The sequence below is a fragment of the Larimichthys crocea genome, unplaced genomic scaffold (genome assembly GCF_000972845.2).
Source record: "Larimichthys crocea isolate SSNF unplaced genomic scaffold, L_crocea_2.0 scaffold148, whole genome shotgun sequence".
Taxonomy (NCBI): domain Eukaryota; kingdom Metazoa; phylum Chordata; class Actinopteri; family Sciaenidae; genus Larimichthys; species Larimichthys crocea.
In genome coordinates, this window is record NW_020852030.1 from 51,127 (window position 1) to 77,041 (window position 25,915).

Consider the following 25,915-nt stretch of genomic DNA (forward strand, 5'->3'; position numbering starts at 1 on the left):
GTGTAGTAGTTGAAATTCTAACAACAACAGTGATTTATCTTGCTAGTGATGTGGGACTGCTATTATTTTGAACACAACTGTACATGACCTACAGTGTTTTACAGGAGTCTATAAAATCAAACTTTTTGTGCAAAGCTTGTTTTACTCCAGCAATCAACCATGTACATAACCTTTCAGTATTCAGTGATTTTGTACTGTCACACTAAGCACAAACATCTTATTGAGAATCATTACAAAATTTCACGGCGTTCACGTAACCATGGTAACTCAGTGCCGGAGGAGAGCGAGAGACGCTGAATGCAATTTTTACATGGATAATGACCAGACAAAGTCCAGAGAATAGTCGTCGTTTCACATGTACCAACAACAGAAGACTGTCAGACGAGTTCTCACATGTTGACTAAACTTGACCAAACCGAGTCTCAAAATGACATCACAGCTCTGTAACGCAGTCAAAAACTGATGTCGCGGCATGATGAATCATCCCGGGCCTGGTGTGGGTCACAGGCACGCTTTAAACAACACCATTGGCTGTGTGACAATCTGCCAATAAAAACATCACCGGGTCCTCGGATATACATTGATCTCATAACTGGCCTCTGTAAACTCTAAATGACGGAAATAGCGACGGAGAAGTCGAATGCATGAACTACACAGAAGAATCCTGAGTCAAAACTGTGCACTGTGGAAAATAGGTCTACTGTTCAAATCAAATCCAATCAAATTTCAGTCTATGTAATAAATTCTGGCAAACTTAACAAACTTACAACAAATCGTGTGCTATTCTTTAAAAAAAACACCCCGCAATAATTTTCACTAAGTTGATTTACTACCTTTTAATACTTTTAAATACCCGCGGACACCCTGTGTACAGTAACAGCAGTCTGTGCTGATAAACTACAGACCTGTAGAGTATATGCAGTATCTCTTATATCATAATATAGTAAATGTCATAATAGTATACTGTGATGTCATAGTATAATATATTGTGTCATAGTCTGTGTCACAGTATAGTATGTGATGCCATAGTATAGTGCGATGTGTACATCAAGATGACATCACACGTCAGCTTCAACAGATTTAATTTAAAAAAAACAGAAAACCAATTGACTCTGGTTCAATGACGCCGTTGTCATGGAGACACCACAGCAGCTGAGTTAGTCTTCCTTTAAAAATACATTGAGTCTGTTTCGGTCTCATCCTGAAGGTCAAAGGTCAGCTGTTCAACAGTTCATGCTACTCTTTGTCCTCTTCTTCACTTCTTCTTGCGGACCACCGTCCACCCGTCCTTTTCATCCTGAGAACGTGGACAAGGATCTGCATCCATCCTGCTGACTGATGGACTGGAGGATTCAGACTCCATCACCTGAACACACAAAGACTGTCATCAATATTGATATTATATTTATATCATATTATAAACCTGTCCCGATCATGTGACTGATCATGTGAGCCGTGGCTTACTAAACACACAAAGATGAATGAATGGTGTTATTGATCCTCTATTGATTATTGATTCAGGTGTATGAAGAAGACACCTTGAAGCAATAATAAAATATTTAGTAATGTAAAAACTCTGATCATTGTGTGTGTTGTGTTGTTGCCTGTGTTCTCTGCGTTCACACACAGTCCAAACTGTTTGGAACTGTGCCATCCAGCGTCCTGCAGATCCTCATGAAGTTCCCGTTGCTGATTCATCAGAACTTGTTAACATGTTTGTGTATGTGAGTGGACAGGTGAGCGACCATCCTCACTGTGTCACGTCTGTCAAACTCTAACCTGTGTTTCATCATCACTGTCGTCATCCGCTGCTGTGGGTGGGGCCGTGACCTTCGCCCTCTGACCTGCCTTCTGTGTCAGACTGCTGATGGTGAGTTTGAGCTGCTGCAGCGCCCCCTGCTGCCACTGAGAGAACACCTGCAGGAGACTGACAGACACCTGGGGACACAGCGAGTTAACACGTGTGTGTGTGTGTGTGTGTGTGTGTGTGTGTGTGTGTGTACCTGAGGTAAACTCCCATCATCCACCACTGTGTCAAACTCCTGATCCATCAGCTGAGCGATGAAGTCCTCGACCTCAAACTGCTGCAGGTCAGCTGATCACACACACACAGATATTTTTAAAATGATAAAAAAAAACACATCATACGGTTACCGTTACTACTGAATGTGGGCGGTGTTAATTCAGATTTGAACCACAAAGATCAAAAGAAACGAAAGAAAGGTCGCTGACATCATCAGTGACATCATATACAGTGGTGGTCAAAAGTTTACATACACTTGTAAAGAACATAATGTCATGGCTGTCTTGAGTTTCCAGTTATTTCTACAACTCTGATTTTTCTCTGATATAGTGATTGGAACAGATCCTTCTTTGTCACAAAAAACATTCATGAAGCTTGGTTCTTTTATGACTTTACTATGGGTAAACTGAAAATGTGACAAAATCAGCTGGGTCAAAAATATACATACAGCAATGCTAATATTTGGTTACATGTCCCTTGGCCATTATTTATTTCAATTAGGCGCTTTTGGTAGCCATCCACAAGCTTCTGGCAAGTTTCTGGTTGAATCTTTGACCACTCCTCTTGACAGAATTGGTGCAGTTCAGTTAAATTTGTTGGCTTTCTGGCATGGACTTGTTTCTTCAGCATTATCCACATGTTCTCAATGGGGTTTAAGTCAGGACTTTGGGAAGGCCATTCTAAAACCTTAATTCTAGCCTGATTTAGCCATTACATTACAACTTTTGATGTGTGTTTGGGGTCATTGTCCTGTTGGAACACCCAACTGTTGTGCCCAAGACCCAACCTTCGGGCTGAGGACTTTAGGTTTCTGAGAATTTGAAGGTAATCCTCCTTCTTCATTGTCCCATTGACTCTCTGTAAAGCACCAGTTCCATTGGCAACAAAACAGGCCCACAGCATAATACTACCTCCACCGTGCTTGATGGTAGGCATGGTGTTCTTGGGGTTAAAGGCCTCACCTTTTCTCCTCCAAACATATTGCTGAGCACAGGGTTAGGGTCTGTCTCAGAAGCCTTAAAAACAGCCAGAGTACGAGGGCAATCATCTGTACTCATCCCTCGACTTATCGGCTGCCTTCGATACAGTCAATCACGACATACTCCTAACCACACTCGCTAACATGGGCATTACAGGCTCTGCCCACTCCTGGCTCGAGTCCTACCCCTCGCTGGACGCTCCTTTAATGTGTCTTGGCAAGGTCGTCTGTCATCGACTATACCCTCTCCACGGGGGTGCCGCAGGGGTCGGTGCTGGGTCCCCTTCTGTTTGCCATCTACACCACCTCGCTGTCCCATGTTATCCGCTCACACGGCTTTCTCCTACCACGCTATGCCGATGACACACAGCTACTGTCGTTCAGCCGGACGACACCACGGTCTCTGCACGCATCTCCGCCTGTCTCTCTGATCTGTCAACTTGGATGAAAGACCACCATCTCCAGCTTAATCTGTCAAAAACCGAACTCCTGGTCATCCCTGCCCATGAGTCAATCTGCATGACTTCAACCTGAAATTGGTACTGTCACCATTACCCCAAACCATGCTGCAAAAAACCTGGGCGTGGTACGGATGATCGCCTTTCTCTCTCTGAACACATTTCCTCCGTAGCGAGGTCATGTCGCTAGCATTGTGTACAATATTAGAAAAATCAGACCGTACCTGACCCAATATGCGCTCAGCTCCTGATTCAGGCTACAGTCAGCTCCCCGCCTCGATTACTGCAACTCGCTCTTGGCTGGCCTACCTGCTGCGCGATCAAACCTTTGCAAATGGCCAGAATGCCGCAGCGCGACTGGTTTTCAATCAACCTAAAAGGTCACATGTCACCCCCACTCTTCAGCGACCTGCACTGGCTGCCTGTAGCTGCCAGAATTAAACACAAAGCTCTGACGCTAGCCTACAAAACCATCTCAGGATCTGCCCCTGCCTATCTCAGCGCCTTACTAAAGGCTCACGTCCCGACCAGGGCGTTACGCTCCGCTCATACAAACCGTCAGTTGTACCCGCGCCTCTGCAAAGCGAGGTTACTCTAAACCTCTCTGTGGTCGTCCCCAAATGGTGGAATGACTTACCAACGGCTACTAGAACAGCAACATCCCTTCTACCTTTAAAAAACTGTAAAAACCTTCTGTTTCGAGAATGCTTCCCTGCCTAACAAAACTAACAACTATTCTGTGCTCCTTTACACCTTTCTCAGCTTATGTCCTCCTCTGTAAGTCGCTTTGGATAAAAGCGTCTGCTAAATGCAATGTAATGTAATGTAATGCATTGTGGCCAAACAGCTCCATTTTTGTTTCATCTGACCACAGAACTTTCCTCCAGAAGGTCTTATCTTTGTCCATGTGATCAGCAGCAAACTTTAGTCGAGCCTTAAGGTGCCGCTTTTGGAGCAAGGGCTTCCTTCTTGCACGGCAGCCTCTCAGTCCATGGCGATGCAAAACACGCTTGACTGTGGACACTGACACCTGTGTTCCAGCAGCTTCTAATTCTTGGCAGATCTGCTTTTGGGGGCTCCTGGGTTGACTCTTCACCCTCCTGACCAGTTTTCTCTCAGCAGCAGGTGACAGCTTGCGTTTTCTTCCTCGATCGTGGCAGTGACAAAACAGGCCATGCACTTAACTTACAAACAATTGTTTGCACTGTTGCTCTTGGAACCTGCAGCTGCTTTGAAATGGCTCCAAGTGACTTCCTGACTTGTTCAAGTCAATGATTTCTTTTTCAGATCTGTGCTGAGCTCTTTGGACTTTCCCATTGGAGCGTTTGTGGGGTGTTTTTATCCAATGAGCCCTTTTAAATGGCCTCAGAGAAGTCACCAGCTGTAGTCACTCATGATCACACAGGAAGTTAAGAGGTCATGCTATGAAGCTCATGTCATTGACACAACTTTCTAAGTCTCCAAAATTGCTCATTCATGTTGCTGTATGTATATTTTTGACCCAGCTGATTTTGTCACATTTTCAGTTTACCCCATAGTAAAGTCATAAAAGAACCAAGCTTCATGATTTTTTTGTGACAAAGAAGGATCTGTTCCACACTATATCAGAGAAAAATCAGAGTTGTAGAAATAACTGGAAACTCAAGACAGCCATGACATTATGTTCTTTACAAGTGTATGTAAACTTTTGACCACCACTGTATGATGCAGATATGGCGCTGCGATCATACAAGGTTCTTTGATCACAAGGTTTAAACGCTGAGCTAGGGCTGCACGATATGGCCTGTAACCAATATCTCGATATTTTTAAGCTATATCGCGATACACGATATATATCTCGATATTTTGTTGTTGTTGTTTTGTATGGTTTTATTTCTAATAAATAAAATGTCATTACCTTGATAGCATTGTCATATTTTTTATGAATTTTTAATATATTTCATAATGTACATATGAGCATGAAGCAGTGCAGGATCATACTTGGCTTATGAGACACACTTTTTTAAATCACATTTTAACCATTCTTCATATTTTAATAAACCTTTAATAAATTTAACACCCACGTCTTATTTTGAAAACCGGAAGTGTCCACACGCTGCAGTAAGCTCGCGCTGACTTTCCCCAGTTTTCTCAAAGTATTTGAATAAAGTCGGCAATAAGGGCGCACTGAAAATATTGGAGCAGCTGACGTGACCACGCGAAAACGAGAGACGGCTGGCTTGACCGCAGTTTTTTTCTCGTCGGAACCAAGTCGTCCGTCTCCATCTTCAATTAACTCGCTCGGGCTCTTCTTCACTCTCTCTCACCTGTTACAAAAAGTAGCATGGCGCGCAGGGGATTTTTCTGGGTGGGCGGGGGCCAGTGTGCTGCGTGCTGTGAGCAGCACCAGGAGTGACACAGGCAAAACTCCGAGAATTAAATGCCGACGGCTTAAAACATTTACATGACAAGTACTCGATGGTCGCGATATAGTCATTTCATACATCTCACGTAGAACAAGCCGCGATATATCGAGTATATTCGATATATTGCCCACCCCTACGCTGAGCTAACGTTCAATGATGGTTTACATTTACGATTCATTGATTGAGCATCGGTTTGTTTGAATTTAAGGTGCTGTGTCAGAGACAGGTTAACCATGGTTACCTACCGTTGTCATGGAAATACTGCTGGACCACATACCACCATCCAATCAGCTTTCTGCTGCCCGTACACGCCTCCAAAGCCATTATCCACCGCGATCTGTGAGGTCAACACAAAAACAAAGACGGCAAGTGGAGCTGACAGACTGAAGCTTACAGACTGTCAGTGCGTTCACTGACAGTCTGTAAGCTTCAGTCTGTCAGCTTCCGTCTGTAGCTTCAGTCTGTAGCTTCAGTCCGGTAGCTTCAGTCCGTCAGCTTCAGTCTGTTAGCTTCAGTCCGTCAGCTTCAGTCTGTTAGCTTCAGTCTGTCAGCTTCAGTCTGTAGATTCAGTCTGTCAGCTTCAGTCTGTCAGCTTCAGTCCGTTAGCTTCAGTCTGTTAGCTTCAGTCTGTAGCTTGTCAGCTTCAGTCTGTAGTCTGTCAGCTTCAGTCGTAGTCTGTCAGCTTCAGTCTGGTAGCTTCAGTCGTGTGCTTTCAGTAGTCCGTTAGCTTCAGTCTGTAGTCTGTCAGCTTCAGTCTGTAGTCTGTCAGCTCAGTCTGTAGTCTGTCAGCTTCAGTCTGGTAGCTTCAGTCTGTAGCTTCAGTCTGTCAGCTTCAGTCTGTTAGCTTCAGTCTGTAGATTCAGTCTGTCAGCTTCAGTCTGTCAGCTTCAGTCTGTCAGCTTCAGTCCGTTAGCTTCAGTCTGTAGTCTGTCAGCTTCAGTCTGTAGTCTGTCAGCTTCAGTCTGGTAGCTTCAGTCTGTAGCTTCAGTCTGGTAGCTTCAGTCTGGTAGCTTCAGTCTGTAGCTTCAGTCCTGTAGTCTGTCAGCTTCAGTCTGTAAGTTTCTGGTAGCTTCAGTTGGTAGCTCAGTCGGTAGCTTCAGTCTGTGGTAGCTTCAGTCTGTGGTAGCTTCAGTCGTTGAGCTTCAGTCGTCAGCTTCAGTCCGGTAGCTTCAGTCCGGTAGCTTCAGTCCGTCAGCTTCAGTCGGTCAGCTTCAGTCCGTCAGCTTCAGTCTGTAGCTTCAGTCTGTTAGCTCAGTCTGTTAGCTTCAGTCTGTAGGCTTCAGTCGGGTAGCTTCAGTCTGTCAGCTTCAGTCTGTGTGTAGCTTCAGTCAGTCTGTCAGCTTCAGTCTGTACTTCATTGTCTGTAAGCTTCAGTCTGTAGTCTGTCAGCTTCGTCTGTCAGCTTCAGTCTGTCGCTTCAGTCTGTCCGCTTCAGTCTGTCAGTTCAGTCTGTAGCTTCAGCTGTAGCTTCAGTCTGTAGCTTCAGTCTGTCCGCTTCAGTCTGTTCCGCTTAGTCTGTCCGTTCAGTCTGTTAGCTTCAGTCTGTCAGCTTCAGTCTGCAGCTCAGTCGGTAGCTTCAGTCTGTAGCTTCAGTCGTAGCTTCAGTCTGTCGCTTCAGTCTGTCGCTTCAGTCTGTTAGCTTCAGTCTGTCAGCTTCAGTCTGTCAGCTTCAGTCTGTCAGCTTCAGTCTGTCAGCTTCAGTCTGTCGCTTCAGTCTGTCGCTTAGCTGTCCGCTTTCAGTCTGTTAGCTCTCAGTCTGTCAGCTCAGTCTGTCAGCTTCAGTCTGTCAGCTTCAGTCTGTAGCTTCAGTCTGTAGCTTCAGTCCGTCAGCTTCAGTCTGTCAGCTTCAGTCTGTAGCTTCAGTCTGTTAGCTTCAGTCTGGCAGCTTCAGTCCGTAGCTTCAGTCCGTAGCTTCAGTCTGTCAGCTTCAGTCTGTTAGCTTCAGTCTGTCAGCTTCAGTCTGTAGCTTCAGTCTGTAGCTTCAGTCTGTCAGCTTCAGTCTGTCAGCTTCAGTCTGTAGCTTCAGTCTGTTAGCTTCAGTCTGTCAGCTTCAGTCCGTAGCTTCAGTCCGTAGCTTCAGTCCGTAGCTTCAGTCTGTCAGCTTCAGTCTGTCAGCTTCAGTCCGTAGCTTCAGTCTGTCAGCTTCAGTCCTTGCAGCTTCAGTCGTAGCTTCACGTCCGTAGCTTCAGTCCGTAGCTTCAGTCGTTAGCTTGTCTGTCAGCTTCAGTCTGTGTTAGCTTCATCTGTACTTCAGTCTGTAGCTTCATCTCGGTTAGCTTCAGTCGTGTTTAGCTTCAGTCTGTAGCTTCAGTCTGTAGCTTCAGTCTGTTAGCTTCAGTCTGTAGCTTCAGTCTATAGCTTCAGTCCGTAGCTTCAGTCTGTTAGCTTCAGTCTGTAGCTTCAGTCTGTAGCTTCGTCGTGTTAGCTCAGTCTGTAGCTTCAGTCTGTGTCTTCAGCTGTAGCTCAGTCTGTGTTAGCTTCAGTCGTAGCTTCAGTCTGTCAGCTTCAGTCTGTAGCTTCAGTCTGTAGCTTCAGTCTGTGTTAGCTTCAGTCTGTAGCTTCAGTCTGTAGCTTCAGTCTGTAGCTTCAGTCTGTAGCTTCAGTCTGTAGCTTCAGCTTGTAGCTGCATCGTCAGCTTCAGTCTGTTAGCTTCAGTCTGTAGCTTCAGTCTGTAGCTTCAGTCTGTGTTAGCTTCATCTGTAGCTTCAGTCTGTTAGCTTCAGTCTGTGTTAGCTTCAGTCTCAGTAGCTTCAGTCTGTTAGCTTCAGTCTGTGCTTCAGTCTGTAGCCAGTCTGTAGCTCAGTCTGTCAGCTTCAGTCTGTAGCTTCAGTCTGTAGCTTCAGTCTGTAGCTTCAGTCCGGTCCACAGTGAGCGGCTCACAGTCCGTCAGTGTGTCGGTGTGTCGGTGTGTCGGTGAGCCGTCTGTTACCTGTAGACCGGCCAGGTGTTCAGCACCGCGGGACTCCCCTCTGTCAAGAGCTCACGTGAAGCTGTGTAAGCCGCCATGTTGGATCTGACAGACAGAACGAGTCGAGTGAAGAAAGAGCCCGACAGACCGAAACAGCTGATCCTGATCTTACTCACTCCAGAAGTCTTCAGCTTCCACTCCTCATGACCTCTCTGTCATCTAACATGAGAACCTCTAAACATGACGTCCTCTCTGTCATCAACACGGAACCTCTAAACATGACGTCCTCTCTGCATCTAACACGAGAACCTCTAAACATGACGTCCCTCTGTCATCTAACACATGAGAACCTCTAACAGATGACGTCCTCTCTGTCATCTAACACATGAGAACCCTAAACATGACGTCCTCCCTGTCATCTAAACACGTGAGAACCTCAAACAGAGTCCTCTCTGTCATCTAACACGTGAGAACCTCTAAACATGACGTCCCTCTGTCATCTAACACTTGAGAACCTCTAACATGACGTCCTCTCTGTCATCTAACACGTGAAACCTCTAAACATGACGTCCTCTCTGTCATCTAACAAAGACCTCAAAATGACGTCCCTCTCTGTCATCTAACATGAGAACCTCTAAACATGACGTCCTCTCTGTCATCTAACACGTGAGAACCTCTAAACATGACGTCCTCTCTGTCATCTAACACGTGAGAACCTCTAAACATGACGTCCTCATCTGCATCTAACATGAGAACCTCTAAACATGACGCTCTCTGTCATCTAACATGAGAACCCTAAACATGACGTCCTCTGTCATCTAACACGAGAACCTCTAAACATGACGTCCTCTCTGTCATCTAACACGTGAGAACCTCTAAACATGACGTCCTCTCTGTCATCTAACACGTGAGAACCTCTAAACATGACGTCCTCTCTGTCATCTAACACATGAGAACCTCTAAACATGACGTCCTCTCTGTCATCTAACATGAGAACCTCTAAACATGACGTCCTCTCTGTCATCTAACATGAGAACCTCTAAACATGATAGATATAGAGATATAGAGATATATATATAGAGAGAGTGAGATATAGAGAGATATATATATAGAGAGAGAGATATAGAGAGAGAGTGAGAGTGAGAGAGAGAGAGAGAGAGAGAGAGAGAGAGAGAGAGAGAGAGAGAGAGAGTTTTCCGGAAGGGAGATGTGTGCTCTTCAACAATACCGTGCCTGGCTAGGCATACCCTCGTGGGGCCCCCGGCAGTGTAATCCTAGGGCAGCATAATAAGGGATGACCTGAGCCAGCCCAACTATAGGCATTATCAAAAGGAAAGTCTTAAGTCTATTCTTAAAGGTGTTGACCGTGTCTGCCCCGAACCCAGAAAGGTTTGTCCACAGAAGAGGAGCTGAAGCGAAAGCTCTGGCTCCCAATCTACTTTTGGAAACTATAGGAACCACAAGGACCACAAGAAACCCAGCGTCCGAGAGCGCAGTGTTCTAGAGGGGTAATAAGGTATTATGAGCTCTTTTAGATAAGATGGTGCCTGCCTGACCATGAGAGCTTTGTAAGTAAGGAGAAGAATTTTAAAATTCATTCTAGATTTAATAGGTAGCCAATGCAAGGAAGCCAAAATGGGAGAGATGTGATCTCGGATCTTGGTCCTGTCAGAACACGTGCAGCAGCATTCTGAATTAACTGCAAAGTCCTCAGAGACTTATTAGAGCAGCCTGATAACAAAGAGTTACAATAGTCCAGCCTTGAAGTAACAAATGCGTGGACTAGTTTTTTCTGCATCCGCCTGAGAGACAATGCGCCTGATTTTAGCATGTTACGTAAGTGGAAGAAGTGCAGTCCTCGAAATTTGTTTTATGTGGACGTTAAAGGACAAACCTGATCAAAAACAACTCCAAGATTCTTTACAGTGGAGCTGGAGGCCAGGGTGATCCCATCTAAAGTAACTAAGTCTCTAGAAAGAGAGTTTCTGAGGTTGTGGGTCCAATTACAAGAACTCAGTTTGTCTGAATTTAACATCAAAAATTGTAGGTCATCCAACTTTTTATACCTAAGGCATGCTTGGAGTTTAGTTAACTGATTGGTTGCATCAGGCTTGATCGATAAATATAATCTAACCCTAACCCTAACCCTAACCCTCTGCTGTAGAAGCTTCTACACAAAGGCTTATAGTCCGGTAGTATGAACTCAAAGGTTATTAAAAAATGGTCAGACAGAAGAGGATTCTGTGGGAAGACTATTATATTATCAATTTCAATGCCATATGAAAGAACAAGATCAAGAGTGTGGTTCAGACAATGAGTCGGTTTATTTACACTTTGACAAAAGCCAATTGAGTCTAATAGAGAGATAAACGCAGTACTAAGACTATCATTGTGGTTGTCCACATGAATGTTAAAATCACCTACAATAATTACTTTATCTATCTAAACATGACGTCCTCTCTGTCATCTAACACGAGAACCTCTAAACATGACGTCCTCTCTGTCATCTAACACATAGAACTCTAAACATGACGTCCTCTCTGTCATCTAACATGAGAACCTCTAAACATGACGTCCTCTCTGTCATCTAACATGAGAACCTCTAAACATGACGTCCTCTCTGTCATCTAACACGAGAACCTCTAAACATGACGTCCTCTCTGTCATCTAACACATGAGAACCTCTAAACATGACGTCCTCTCTGTCATCTAACACATGAGAACCTCTAAACATGACGTCCTCTCTGTCATCTAACAGAGAACTCTAAACATGACGTCCTCTGTCATCTAACAGGAGAACCTCTAAACATGACGTCCTCTCGTCATCTAACACAGAGAACCTCTAAACATGACGTCCTCTCTGTCATCTAACACGAGAACCTCTAAACATGACGTCCTCTCTGTCATCTAACACATGAGAACCTCTAAACATGACGTCCCTCTCCTCTAACACGAGAACCTCTAAACATGATGTCCTCTCTGTCATCTAACACATGAGAACCTCTAAACATGACGTCCTCTCTGTCATCTAACACGAGAACCTCTAAACATGACGTCCTCTCTGTCATCTAACACGAGAACCTCTAAACATGATGTCCTCTCTGTCATCTAACACATGAGAACCTCTAAACATGACGTCCTCTCTGTCATCTAACATGAGAACCTCTAAACATGACGTCCTCTCTGTCATCTAACATGAAAAACCTCTAAACATGACGTCCTCTCTGTCATCTAACATGAAAAACCTCTAAACATGACGTCCTCTCTGTCATCTAACATGAGAACCTCTAAACATGACGTCCTCTCTGTCATCTAACACGAGAACCTCTAAACATGACGTCCTCGCTGTCATCTAACACATGAGAACCTCTAAACATGACCCTCTAAACATGACGTCCTCTCTGTCATCTAACACATGAGAACCTCTAAACATGACGTCCTCTCTGTCATCTAACATGAGAACCTCTAAACATGACGTCCTCTCTGTCATCTAACACATGAGAACCTCTAAACATGACGTCCTCTCTGTCATCTAACACATGAGAACCTCTAAACATGACGTCCTCTCTGTCATCTAACACAAGAACCTCTAAACATGACATCCTCTCCGTCATACCTCCTGATAAACATGCTTCCCTGTTCTCTCCGCTGTGGTGTACACTGTCTGCCTGACATGTGGTGTTGTTTTATATATATATATATATATATATATATATAATATGATATATAAATATATATATATATATATATAATTTATTTTATATTTGATTCTGCTCCAGGACCAGGGGAAACCAATTTTCGTTTCATCCCATGTTGTAATGACAAATAAAAATCCTTGAATCCTTGTCATTCAGAAGGTCTGATGGTACAATCTCGTTGTTCAAACTCTCTGATGACTGAAAACACTATTCAAACCTTCTCTCTCCCGGTGTCTGTTTCTTTCAGGGTTATGCCTAGTCAGGCATGGTATTGGCTTAAGATGTAGTCACATCTCCCTTTACTGAACTCTACTCAAACTGCCCCTCACTCCATCTGTAAACCTTCATGTCTCATTAATGCATGTCACTAACTAAACTTCTTCCCTGGAGTTTCTGTCTCTGTCGTCCAGCAGGTTCTCGTGGATCGTGGCTGCTGCTGTGGTCCTGCATGACGTCCACTACACATATTACTACTGTCATTATTGCTGCCATATCTCCATCACAGTTTATAGTTAGTTGATGATTTGCTGCTGCTGAGCATCTGTGTCTCTCTGTCTCTCTCTATTTATCTATCTGCCCCTCTCTATCTTTAACACAACCAGTCGCGGTGGATGACTACTGTCTACCAATGAGCTTGGGTCTGTTCGAGGTTTCTGCCTGAATGAATGTATCCATCCTGTCATCTAGCTCCAGGTTCAGGTGTTGACGTTCTCCTGCACTGGTGGAGCAGACGTTAGCTTAGCTGCTAATGCTTCCTGCTCCTGTTGGCAGTGAGACACATTTTCATTTGTCGCTTTGTGTCAGGTGTGTTTTAATTTAACACTTTATTTCATGACCGACCCAGACCGACTTAAGGGCAACAGAGGTCAAAGGTCACAGAAAGTGAGACAAGCATTCATTCATATTTATTTTCACAGAAGAAACATTCCACACAGAGGGACACACGTAGAAAAGAAAGTGATGTCACTGCTGATGTCACTGTGACAGGCAGGAGGGGGCGGGGTCATTTTCAAGGCACTATTCATTATATGAACATAGAAACAGGTGAGAGGTCAAAGGTCATCTGAGGACAACTCACTGTGAGCTACAGAGATCAATACTGTCATCAATATACTGTGATCAGAGTCAATGAGAGAGTTAGCTACTGTGTGCTCGTTTAAACCATCATCATCATCATCATCATCATCGTCATCACAGAGGTTCAGGATCTTAGAAGTCTCTGATCAATAATCAATAAGTTTCATAAAGCGACAGGAAGTAAAATTTAGAAAAACATAAAATCTGTCAAAAGTAAATAAATCACAAAAAAATCAAAGAAAAAAAACATTTAAAGAGAAATCAGCTGACTCATTAGAAATCAGACAAGATGAAATCAGCTGATTTTTGCAGGGAAATTAAACCTCGACTGAAGTTTTAAACAGCATCATGTGACCTGCTGGAGATCAAAGGTCAGCAGAGATGAGGTCACTTGTGAATCCAAACGTCTGGACTTTAAGAGGACTCGTTACAATGACTCGTTACTAGACATAGGTAAATGTGATTTTTGCTTATAAACTAACAATCTGATTCTGAGTCACAAACAGGAAATTATATTGATTACAGTCCTCATCGTATTCAGACGGACGTTTGGCCCTAATGAGACACATCAATCAATCAATCAATCAATCAATCAATCAATCAATCAATCAATCAATCAATCAATCAATCAATCAATCAATCAATCAGACAGTCAGTCGAGGTGATAATTTCCAAACACACATGAACTCAACGTTGACAGACAGACACTTCTAACACCCCAACGTGTGTGTGTGTGTGTGTGTGTGTGTGTGTGAGTGTGTGTTTATGTGTGTAGCCAGGCGTGCTGTAGACACTCGGCGGCGGTTGCACGGCGTTCAGGCTGCAGCTCTAACATGGTCAACAGGAAGTCACTGAACTGAGCCGCCTGGTCCAACGGCCACTCGTACTTCTCCAACAGAACCTCAAACAGACCCCACGGCTTCAGACTGGAGATGTGACGCAGCTCACCTGAGACAGGCCAGACCGGTGAAACAGGTGAGACAGGAGAGACAGGTGAAACAGGTGAGACAGACAGACAGACAGACAGACAGACAGACAGACAGACAGACAGACAGACAGTCTCACCTCTCCTGTTGAAGTACTCTCTGGAGTACCTGCCAGACTGAGCGAAGGGCAAAGGAATCGGCCCCAGCAGCTCGATGATGTGAGCGATGTGATCTGAACAGAAAATATGTTAAGAGTGTAGTACCACTATTATACTGCAGTACTACTATAATACTGTAATACTATGATGTGCAGTACCTTCATCTCTGGTGTAATCTTCTCCTGAATGAGGTTCAAACAGGTAATCGCCTGTCGCCAACTCAAACGCCTGAAACATCATCGGAAAATCAAAAGTTCAGCTCCCTCTGAACCACAACGGTCCAGTACAACATCCACATTAATACTGACGCTGCACCAATCTGCCGGTTCATCTCACGCTCCATTTTCACGTCACCAATGGTTTGATGGAAGCTAATCCAAAGTCCTTCTCTATGACCTCCTTGAATTCCTTCCATGCCTGAGTTTTTGGAGTCTCCCAGCAGGTTCTTGGGTTCAAGCAGTGATGACCCCATCGTAAGTGGCAGACGCCACCATAAGGTTACAGTTTACCCCCCGTACACTGTGCGGCCTCCCCCACCTTCTGATCCAGCTGTCCACCAGGTGGTCATAAGTGCCCGAGTCACCGATGTCAAGTATTAAGTGCAGAGTAGACAGCTTCCTGTGTGCGTTTGTGTGTGTGCGTACGAGTGAGAGTGTGTGTGTCTGTGTGTGTATGTGTGTGTGTGTGTGTGTACCATGCAGGCGGTGCTCCAGATGTCAGCCGGCGGTCCGTATTCTGCTCCAATAAGAACCTCCAGAGCTCGGTACTGTCTGGTCTGAATGTCCTCAGTGAAGTGTTTGTGCTGAAGGAGAGAGGACATCTGATTGGTCAGATGTTAGTGACACTACAGGTGAAGAGAAAGAGCCAATGACGGCATCTTACCACCCAGCATGCATTTCCCAGGTCGGCAATCTTCACTCTGAGTTTGTGAGCGTTCAGAGGATCGAGAGGACTGAGGACGAAGTCTGAGGCACTGAACACTGACAGGAAGTGAGAGACACAAACAGGAAGTCTACAGGTGATCACACGATCACACTACACACACTGTGTGTATTTCTTTGTGTACATGTTGTGTACATGTTGTGTACTGTAAAACCTGATATATATTTAGAGTGTTTTCTCCCATCGACCTTCATCAAATAACTTCAATAATTTCTTCATCTAAGAAATAATTTTCATTGTTATGCCGACGACACTTAAATATATTTATCGATCAAGCCTGATGAAACAGTTTCAGTTAACTAAACTCCAAGCATGCCTTAAGGATATAAAAAGTTGGATGACCTACAATTTTCTGATGTTAAATTCAGACAAACTGAAGTTCTTGTAATTGGACCCAAACACCTCAGAAACTCTCTTTGTTACTCTCTTAGTTACTTTAGATGGGATACATATATCATTACTGTCATTATTGCTGCCATATCTCCATCACAGTTTATAGCTAGTTAATGTTTTGCTGCTGCTGAGCATCTGTGTCTCTCTCTCTCTCTCTCTCTCTCTCTCTCTCTCTCTCTCCATTTATCTGTCTATCTGCCTCTCTCTATCTTTAACTCAACCGGTCATGATGGATGACGGATGGATGAATGAGCTCGGGTCTGTTCGAGGTTTCTGCCTGCTAAAGGAATTTTTTCCTCGCCACCATCATCAAATGCTTGCTCATGGTTGAAATGTTGGTCTCTGTAAATAATATTATACAGAGTACAGTCTAGACCTGCTCTACATGGAAAGTGTCATGAGATAACTGAGGTTATAATATGGAGCTATATAAATAAGAGTGAATTGAATTGAATTGAATATGTTGTGTACATGTTGTGTACTTGTTGTGTACATGTTGTGTGTGTTCTCACGTTCTCGTCCACTTGAGTATCCTGACTGAGTAGACAGTGCTGACTCAGACGTCGCTGACATCACAGAGCTGGAGAACCCTGATAGGCCAGAGGCGGGGCTGGAGAACCGACCGGGGGCGTGGCCATTACACCTGTCCTCCAACCAGGAGGAGGCGGACTCTGGGCTTGCTTTGCTATTGGCTGTGGAGCAGGAAGCGTTTCCGTTGACAGTCAGAGAGCCTGAAGGCAAACAAGATAAAAGTTTATTCAACTAGTTAAAATATATTATTATAGTTATAATATTCTACATGTCAACATCAAGTATTCAGAGGAGACAGTTACTGTGCGAACAGTTACTGTAGTATTGATACACAGCATGTACTCACAGTTACTGTAGTATTTTTACACAGCGTGTACTCACAGTTACTGTAGTATTGATACACAGCGTGTACTCCCAGTTACTGTAGTATTTTTACACAGCGTGTACTCACAGTTACTATCAGTGTCTTCAGGGTGTAGCTGCGTCCCGTCTTCTTCCTCCATCTTCTGAAAAGCCAAAATCGACATTTATTTAGAAAAGAGCACTTCCTGTTGTATTATGATCAGTGTTAGGCAAGTTACTCTTAAACAGTAACTAGTTACAGTTACAAGTTACTTTTCCCAGAAAGTAACTAAAGTAGTTACTGAGTTAAAAATATAAAAGTAACTAGTTACTTTTGAAAGTAACTATTGCGTTACTTTCAAGTAATTTTTTAAATGCTCAAATGTGTCAAAGAATTTGGACCCCACCTCCATCCCTCTTTGACGGAACTTAAAATACATGTTCAATTATTTATGATACATCTGAATATTATATTGAAATGGACACTTCATACAATACATAACAGAAGTCCACAGCACACAAATCTAAACTATTTTAACGTTGCTGTGGGAAAATGTCATGGATTATTGTAGATATTAGAATGACTCTGTTTATATCGTGTTTATGCTGGACACCGACGTGCAGAGGCTCTTGACTCCAGGACATAATGTGCATTTCACGGTTCCACTCGTTCCCTTCATTTCTTGGGAAAGTAATGGCTATACTTCCATTTAAAGAACTTTTGGACTATTCAGGCTCGCCATTCCTGTTTCTCGTTGACTCGTGTGAATGTCCTGTGTCAGCTTTGTGTGTCTGACAATTTGTATAAGCAACACCTGGCCAACTCCACCTTTGATTGGCTTACCATGGAATTTTACTCCACCTCAGCCAATCGTCATCATTTATGCGATTGTCTCGTGCCCCCCCCCTCATCAAGGAAGGAGGAACAAGAAAAATCTTTCTCTATCTAACACCATTATTTATAGCGCTGTTATTTCCATCACTGATTAGGATTGACTACTGTGGCACTTCTCGTTAACAGTTGTATTAATAAGTACTGCAGTAATACTATAACAATACTGTAACAATACTGCAGTAGTACTGCAGTACCTGAATGTCCATCAGTCTTTCCTCCAACAGTCTCTGTTGACGCTTGGCTTTCCTCTTCAACTTCTTCTTCTTGTTCTTTGACAGTTTACCAGCCTACAGACAGACAGACAGACAGGTAAGAGACAGACAAGCAGACAGGTGAGAGACAGACAGACAGACAGAGAGCCACACACACACAGATGTGTTGTTGGTTTTCTACCTGACAGACAGAAACATGCATCACATGACTGGAATCAAACCTGTGACATCACACGTAAACATGACCACAGGAGCTATCCAATCAGCTCACAGCTTTTCACTGCAGCTTCAACCCAGCAGTCACCAATGAGAACACAGCAGGCAGCACACCTGGACACTTACCTGTAGATCCCTGGGAGCCATGCTAACTAGAGAGACAGGCAGACAGACAGACAAGGGAGAGAGAGGGAGAGATAGACAGACAGGGAGAGAGAGAGAGAGACAGGAAGAAAACATCAGAAATAGGAAGTAAAGATGACAGACAGACAGACAGACAGACAGACAGACAGAAGGAGACAGCTCAGAAAGCAGACAGACAGAAAGCTATCTGTCTGAACAGAGTGGAAACCACAGCTCCCAGTAACATGTCTCACTCTCAGAGAGTGAGACGTGCTTTCACAATAAATATGATGTTGTTGTGACTTCTTGTGTGTTCTGACTCTGTTTCCTGTCTTTGCCATGTGACCAATCACACGGCTCCTCACCTGATGACCCAGAAGGGGGCGGGGCTCCAGCTCTCTGCCAGATGGTAGCCTCAGCCGCCAATCTTCTGATGTAAACGTCATCGACATCCAATAAGATGTTCTCTGGTTTGATGTCCGTGTGGATGATCTTACACTTTGTGTGGAGGTAGTCCAGACCCTGCAGTACCTGTAACAACAACCAAGTCACTGCTGAGACTTTTCTACCTGTTGTTGTGTTTGTGTTACCTGTTGTTGTGTCTGTGTTACCTGTCTGATGATGGTCTTCACACAGACTAAAGGAAGTCCCATGTAATTTGATTTAATGATCCATTTTAACAGCTGATGACCCAGAACCTCCAGAACCATACAGACATCTGAGAGAGGCTGAGGAAACTGACAGGGAGAGAGACAGACAGACAGGCAGATAGACAGACAAACAGGTGATGACGAAGGATACGGACTCCATTGACACCTGAGATCTTGAAGTCGTCTATGAGTTGGACGATGGTCTCTCTGTAGGGGTCAGAGGGGTCACTGTCTCTCACCTGGACACAAACACACCTGTTACCTGTGAACTGAACGTTAATAAACATCGGTACGTCAGGACTGATGAGGAAAGAACTCTCACACATCTGAGCAGTTTAATCTCATCCAGAGCCGTCTCGGTGTAATGAGGAGCGCTCTTCACCACCTTCAACGCCACAAAACGCTTCTTCCTAAACACAGACACAGGTTCAGAGGAGGTGACAGAACCAGAACCAGAACTGCTTTAAAATAAATGCCTGAGTGTCTGGTCGTACTGCAGGTCCCAGCACAGCCACACTGTAGAAAAATGTCCCCAGCCCAGTTTTCTGACCACATGGTACCGCCCATTAAACAGATCACCGATCTTCACGGGATAGTAACCACCTGGAACACAAACAGAACAGAACCAGGTGTAAGAGAACTCAGCAGACAGACAGGCACTCTGAAACCCGGGTATTGTGTGTGAAGTAAGACAACTGATCCTCACCGTTCATCAACCGACCTGCAGACGTCTTGGATCGATACATGAACTCACCTTTGCAGTAATCTGACGGGTCCTCCTGCTCTTCATCATCAGAGCCCAGCAGCTGGGCAGGGGGCGGGGTTAACTCGGGCGGGGACGGGCCCAGAGTTGGAGGGGGTGTGGTCAGTTGTGGGGTGGCTGATGACATCATGGGAAGCAGGCCAATGGAGGGGCTGATAGAGTCGAGGGAGCGGAGGAAGGAGGAGGAGGAGGAGCAGACCGGGCTGTAGAGGTGGGAGGAGACACTGGAGGTGAAAGTCACCGAGGTCAGCAGGACGGGATCTGGGTGGGAGGGGCTTAACGGAGGGCTGAGAGCAGCTTTGGCAGGCGATGGTAGTTCTGAGGCATTGTGGGTAATATTGTGTGGTATAGGTGGAGGTGATTTGGAGCAATTTGATTGGCCATCAGAAAGACGCTGAGTCACATTTTCAAGAGTTCTGTGAGGCAATCTGGAGGAATTGTGGGTAAAGTTTTCAGTTGGCGGTGACTGACTCGGACTGTGGGCAGGATTTTGAGATGTAGCGGGAAGTGACTGGTTGAAAATCTGGTGAGTCACTGGAACAGTGACCTTTAGACAGGGCAGCGGGGCAGTGTGGGGGGTACGTTCAGGAGGTACAGGGGTATCTACTGCATCCAGGAAGGGTGGCGTGTTCAGGGAGCTCTGAGGATGCGGTGAGGGGGTCCGGGTCACATCCTGGGGGGAAAGAAGGGTGGGTTCAGTGGATACCGTGGTGGGTTCAGTGGATACCGTGGTGGGTTCAGTGGGAACCGTGGTGGGTTCAGTGGGAACCGTGGTGGGTTCAGTGGGAACCATGGTGGGATGTACAAGGTTCTGTCGAGGTGCTGTGGTGGATTCATGGAGGTCTACGGTACATGGTGGAGTGTTTCCTGGAGATGTGGTGGAGTTCTTGGGGGGCAGCTGGGTGGTTTGATGGTAACTGTGCAACAATGCTGGGGGAGGACTGCTGTCAACATTTAGAGTCTGGAGGTCACAGAGGTCATCAGGCCTGAAACAAAGATACAAACTAATATAATAAACATTATCTCTGCATTGGAACCATTTATAAACATGTTATCATCATTTACCACCGTTTAAAGGTTTCAGGGGGGTCATCCTCAGGCCTCAAAAGCATGATCAAATACACACACACACACACACACACATACACACCTGTTTCATGACATCTCTGACTCATGGACATTGTTGAGGTTTGTCTGAGCTGCACAGAAATAGACTGCAGAGTGTGTGTGTGTGTGTGTGTGTGTGTGTGTGTGTGTGTGTGTGTGTGTGTGTGTGTGTGCTTGTGTGTGCGCGTGTGCATGTGTTGTGGGATCATGATTCAGTCTCTATTAATGGAGCCGTGTCTCTCTGGGCCGAGCTCTAAACCTATTTCTGTCCGCAGCTAGTACAAAGAGAGGTTAGCCTAGCTTAGCACAAGTATGTCTGACACTGAAACTTTGAGAAGACGTCAAAACATCCGGAAAACAAGTTTATACTGGTTATACTGGTTTATACTGTGTATACTGTGTATACTGGTTATACTGGTTTATACTGGTTATACTGGTTTATACTGTGTATACTGGTAATACTGGTTTATACTGGTTTATACTGTGTATACTGGTTATACTGGTTTATACTGGTTATACTGGTTTATACTATGTATACTGGTTTATACTGTGTATACTGGTTTATACTATGTATACTGGTTTATACTGGTTATACTAGTTAGTTAGTAAGTGATTGTGGTTGAATGAAGCTTGGCCCACACAAACACACAAACACACACACACACACAAAGAGCTGGTCTCTCCTGGTCTCTCCTGCTAGTCCAAAGTCTCTGCTGGTCTGAAGTCTCTGCTAGTCTCTGCTTGTCTCTGCTAGTCTGAAGTCTCTGCTGGTCTAAAGTCTCTGCTTATCTAAAGTCTCTGCTGGTCTAAAGTCTCTGCTGGTCTGAAGTATCTGCTGGTCTGAAGTATCTGCTGGTCTCTGCTGGTCTGAAGTCTCTGCTGGTGTAAAATCTCTGCTGGTCTGAATTCTCTGCTAGTTTGAAGTCTTTGTTGGTCTCTGCTGATCTCTCCTGGTCTCTGCTGGTCTGAAGTCTCTCCTGGTCTCTGCTGGTCTGAAGTCTCTGCTGGTCTAAAGTCTCTGCTGGTCTTTGTTGGTCTCAGCTGGTCTGAAGTCTCTGCTGGTCTAAAGACTCTGCTAGTCTCAAGTCTCTGTTGGTCTCTGTTGGTCTAAGGTCTCTGCTGGTCTCTGTTGGTATTGTATCTGTTGGTCTAAGGTCTCTGCTGGTCTCTGTTGGTTTCTGTTGGTCTAAGGTCTCTGCTGGTCTCTGTTGGTCTAAAGTCTCTGCTGGTCTCTGTTGGTCTAAAGTCTCTGCTGGTCTAAAGTCTCTGCTGGTCTCTGTTGGTCTAAAGTCTTTGCTGGTCTCTGCTGGTCTAAAGTCTCTGCTGGTCTTTGTTGGTCTAAAGTCTTTGCTGGTCTCTGCTAGTCTAAAGTCTCTGCTGGTCTGAAGTCTCTGCTGGTCTGAAGTCTCTGCTGGTCTGAAGTCTCTGCTGGTGTAAAAACTCTGCTGGTCTGAAGTCTCTGCTGGTCTCTGCTGGTCTGAAGTCTCTGCTGGTCTCTGCTGGTTGAAAGTCTCTGCTGGTCTCTGCTGGACTCTGCTAGTCTAAAGTCTCTGCTGGTCGAAAGTCTCTGCTGGTCTCTGCTGGACTCTTACCGGCTCTCGTCCGTTCTGACCCGTCTGTGTTTTTTGCCTCTCCGTCTGTGTTTCTTTCCAGTGGAGGCACTGTTTCCACTTCCTGCTCCAACTGCTGCTGAGAAGACAGAATGGATCAGAACCACTCAGAACCAACACAGAACCAACACAGAACCAACACAGAACCACTCAGAACCAACACAAAACCAACACAGAACCAACACAAAACCAACACAGAACCAACACAGAACCACACAAAACCAACACAGAACCAACACAGAACCAACACAGAACCACTCAGAACCACACAGAACCAACACAGAACCAACACAGAACCACTCAGAACCAACACAAAACCACAGAAAACCAACACAGAACCAACACAGAACCACACAGAACCAACACAGAACCAACACAGAACCACACAAAACCAACACAGAACCAACACAGAACCACTCAGAACCAAACAGAACCAACACAGAACCAACACAAAACAACACAGAACCACACAGAACCAACACAAAACAACACAGAACCAACACAGAACCCACAGAACCAACACAAAACAACACAGAACCAACACAGAACCACACAGAACCAACACAGAACAACACAGAACCAACACAGAACCACTCAGAACCAACACAAAACCAACACAGAACAACACAGAACCAACACAGAACCACGCAGAACCAACACAGAACCACTCAGAACCAACACAGAACCAACACAGAACAACACAGAACCAACACAGAACCACTCAGAACCAACACAGAACAACACAGAACAACACAGAACAACACAGAACCAACACAGAACCAAAGCCTACTCCATGTAAAAATCAGCTGATTGTCAAACAGCTGTTTAATGAGTGAGTCATTCTGACGTCATCGTTGTAACATCAGTCCACCAAAACTCAAACAAACATGACGTCACATCCAAACATCAGGGAAACGTTCATACAACACAAACACAACGTTCTTTATACTGACACCACTGAGCAGAACTGTGGACCTGGTTCTGTTAACATGGAGGCTGGCAGTGAGCAGAACCTCCTAAAGTTCTGATCCCAGCTCACCGTAAGACAACCGGACTGAACCCTCTGTGCCGAACTCAACAGAACATCTGTGTCTGTGGACCAGCTCGGTTCTGACCCACTGGAGGCCCGAGCAGTCACAGCCTGGTACCGTTAGCTAACCTAGTTAGCTTAGCATGTTAGCCCTGCCCTCTGGACTGGACCGACAACACTGACAGCGGAACCGGGACACCGAGCCGGGTCAGGACTACTTTACCTATCAGCATCTTGGCTCCCGGTCCTTAAACCAAACCGGGTCAGAGCGGTTTGTCCCGGCCGGGCTCGTGGTCCACTGGCAGCTAGCTCGTTAGCCTCCGTTAGCCGGCTAAACTGCACCAGAAGCCGGCGGAGAAACCCGGAGACAGTCCGCCTGGTGGTTCCGATCGTCCACCAAGTGACCCGGGTCAGTACCGGTCAGAACGGGTCAGTGCGTGCAGCGTGGTAACCATGAGCCCGTGGCCCGTCAGTGCGCCGCAGGGTCCCGTTAGATAACAGCTGATGCTCCGGTAGCTTCGGAGCAGCTTCGCGGATCAGTCCCGGCTCGGTACCGGCTCAGCCCTGACTCGGTGCCGGGTCCACTCACTCGGTTATTCTGGGTGTTTTCTTTTCTGCTTCGGTCCGTTCATGGTCTCAACAGCTGCTGACAGCCTGACACCGGACACCGGGATTTACGCATGCGCAGTGACCGAGCACGCTGAGACTGGCCCCAAACTGGGACCAGTGACGTAACGCGACGGGGTGGGGGTACACACATGTACTGCTCTACACACATGTACTGCTATTACCATTCCACATGTTACTGCTCTACACACATGTTGTACTGCTCTACCACCACATGTACTGCTCTACACACATGTACTCCTCTACACACATGTACTGCTCTACACACATGTACTGCTCTACACACATGTACTCCTCTACCTTACATGTACTGCTCTACATACATTTACTGCTCTACATACATGTATGCCTCTTACACACATGTACTCCTCTACACACATGTACTGCTCTACATACATGTACTGCTCTACATACATGTACTGCTCTACACACATGTACTCCTCTACACCATGTACTGCTCTACACACAGTACTCCTCTACACCACATGTACTGCTCTACATACATGTACTGCTATACACCACATGTACTGCTCTACACACATGTACTCCTCTACACACATGTTTTTACTCCTCTACATACATGTACGCTCTACACACATGTACTGCTCTACACACATGTACTCCTCTACACACATGTACTCCTCTACACACATGTACTGCTCTACACACATGTACTGCCTCTACATACATGTACTGCTCTACACACATGTACTCCTCTACACACATGTACTCCTCTACACACATGTACTGCTCTACATACATGTACTGCTCTACACACATGTACTGCTCTACATACATGTACTGCTCTACATACATGTACTGCTCTACACACATGTACTCCTCTACACACATTACTGTTCTACACACATGTACTGCTCTACATCAGTATGCTCTACACACATGTACTCTCTACACACATGTACTGCTCTACACACACGTACTCCTTTACACACATGTACTGCTTACACACATGTATCCTCTTACATCACGTATGCTCTACATACAGTACTCCTCTACACACATGTACTGCTCTACATACATGTACTGCTCTACACACATGTACTCCTCTACACACATGTACTGCTCTACATACATGTACTCCTCTACATACACGTACTCCTTTACACACATGTACTCCTCTACATACATGTACTGCTCACACACCTGTACCCTCTACACACTGTACTGCTCTCACACCTGTACTGTCTACATCATGTACTGCTCTACAACATGTACTGCTCTACATACATGTACTGCTTACATACATGTACTGCCTCTACACACATGTATCCCTACACACATGTACTGCTCTACACACATGTACTGCTCTACATACATGTACTGCTCTACACACATGTACTCCTCTACACAATGTATGTCTACCTACATGTATGCTCTACACACATGTACTGCTCTACACACATGTACTCCTCTACACACATGTACTGCTCTACACACACGTATCCTCTACACCATGTACTCCTCTACATACACGTATGCTCTTACATACATGTACTCCTCTACACCACTGTACTGCTCTACATCATGTACTGCTCTACACACATGTACTCCTCTACACACATGTACTGCTCTACATACATGTACTCCTCTACATACACGTACTCCTTTACACACATGTTACTCTCTACATACATGTAATGCTCTACACACATGTACTCCTCTACACACATGTACTGCTCTACATACATGTACTCCTCTACACACATGTACTCCTCTACATACATGTACTGCTCTACACACATGTACTCCTCTACACACACGTACTGCTCTACAACATGTCCCTCACATACATGTACTCCTCTACACAACATGTACTGCTCT

At 45.1% G+C, this 25,915-nt stretch overlaps 2 protein-coding genes across 5 annotated transcripts; both read right to left on the reverse strand.

Moving 5' to 3' along the window:
* Positions 1-1,065: 1,065 nt before the first annotated feature.
* On the reverse strand, positions 1,066-8,946 carry tsr2 (TSR2 ribosome maturation factor). The gene is given in 6 exon segments (XM_027275600.1): positions 1,066-1,366; positions 1,780-1,938; positions 2,004-2,095; positions 6,111-6,141; positions 6,143-6,205; positions 8,797-8,946. Coding segments are annotated over 6 exon segments (531 nt in total). The 5' UTR covers positions 8,872-8,946; the 3' UTR covers positions 1,066-1,255.
* Positions 1,983-24,148, reverse strand: srpk3 (SRSF protein kinase 3). 4 transcript variants are annotated; one of them, XM_027275589.1, is made up of 17 exons: positions 23,670-24,148; positions 22,399-22,495; positions 19,691-20,685; positions 19,431-19,539; positions 19,259-19,346; positions 19,088-19,175; positions 18,898-19,004; positions 18,652-18,817; positions 18,290-18,315; positions 17,930-18,022; positions 16,950-17,004; positions 16,480-16,698; positions 15,515-15,612; positions 15,327-15,434; positions 14,791-14,860; positions 14,272-14,706; positions 1,983-2,001 (listed from the first exon to the last, which is right to left on the reverse strand). In XM_027275589.1, the coding sequence occupies exons 1-16, from the start codon at positions 23,677-23,679 to the stop codon at positions 14,312-14,314; spliced, it is 2,724 nt and encodes a 907-aa protein (XP_027131390.1). In that variant the 5' UTR covers positions 23,680-24,148; the 3' UTR covers positions 1,983-2,001; positions 14,272-14,311. The 4 variants fall into 4 exon arrangements, with proteins under 4 accessions (XP_027131390.1, XP_027131393.1, XP_027131391.1 ...); XM_027275592.1 differs by lacking the exon at positions 1,983-2,001 and having other exon boundaries at positions 13,355-14,496; positions 14,614-14,706; positions 23,670-24,147; XM_027275590.1 differs by lacking the exon at positions 1,983-2,001 and having other exon boundaries at positions 13,355-14,706; positions 22,399-22,492.
* Between the last annotated feature and the right edge of the window lie 1,767 nt (positions 24,149-25,915).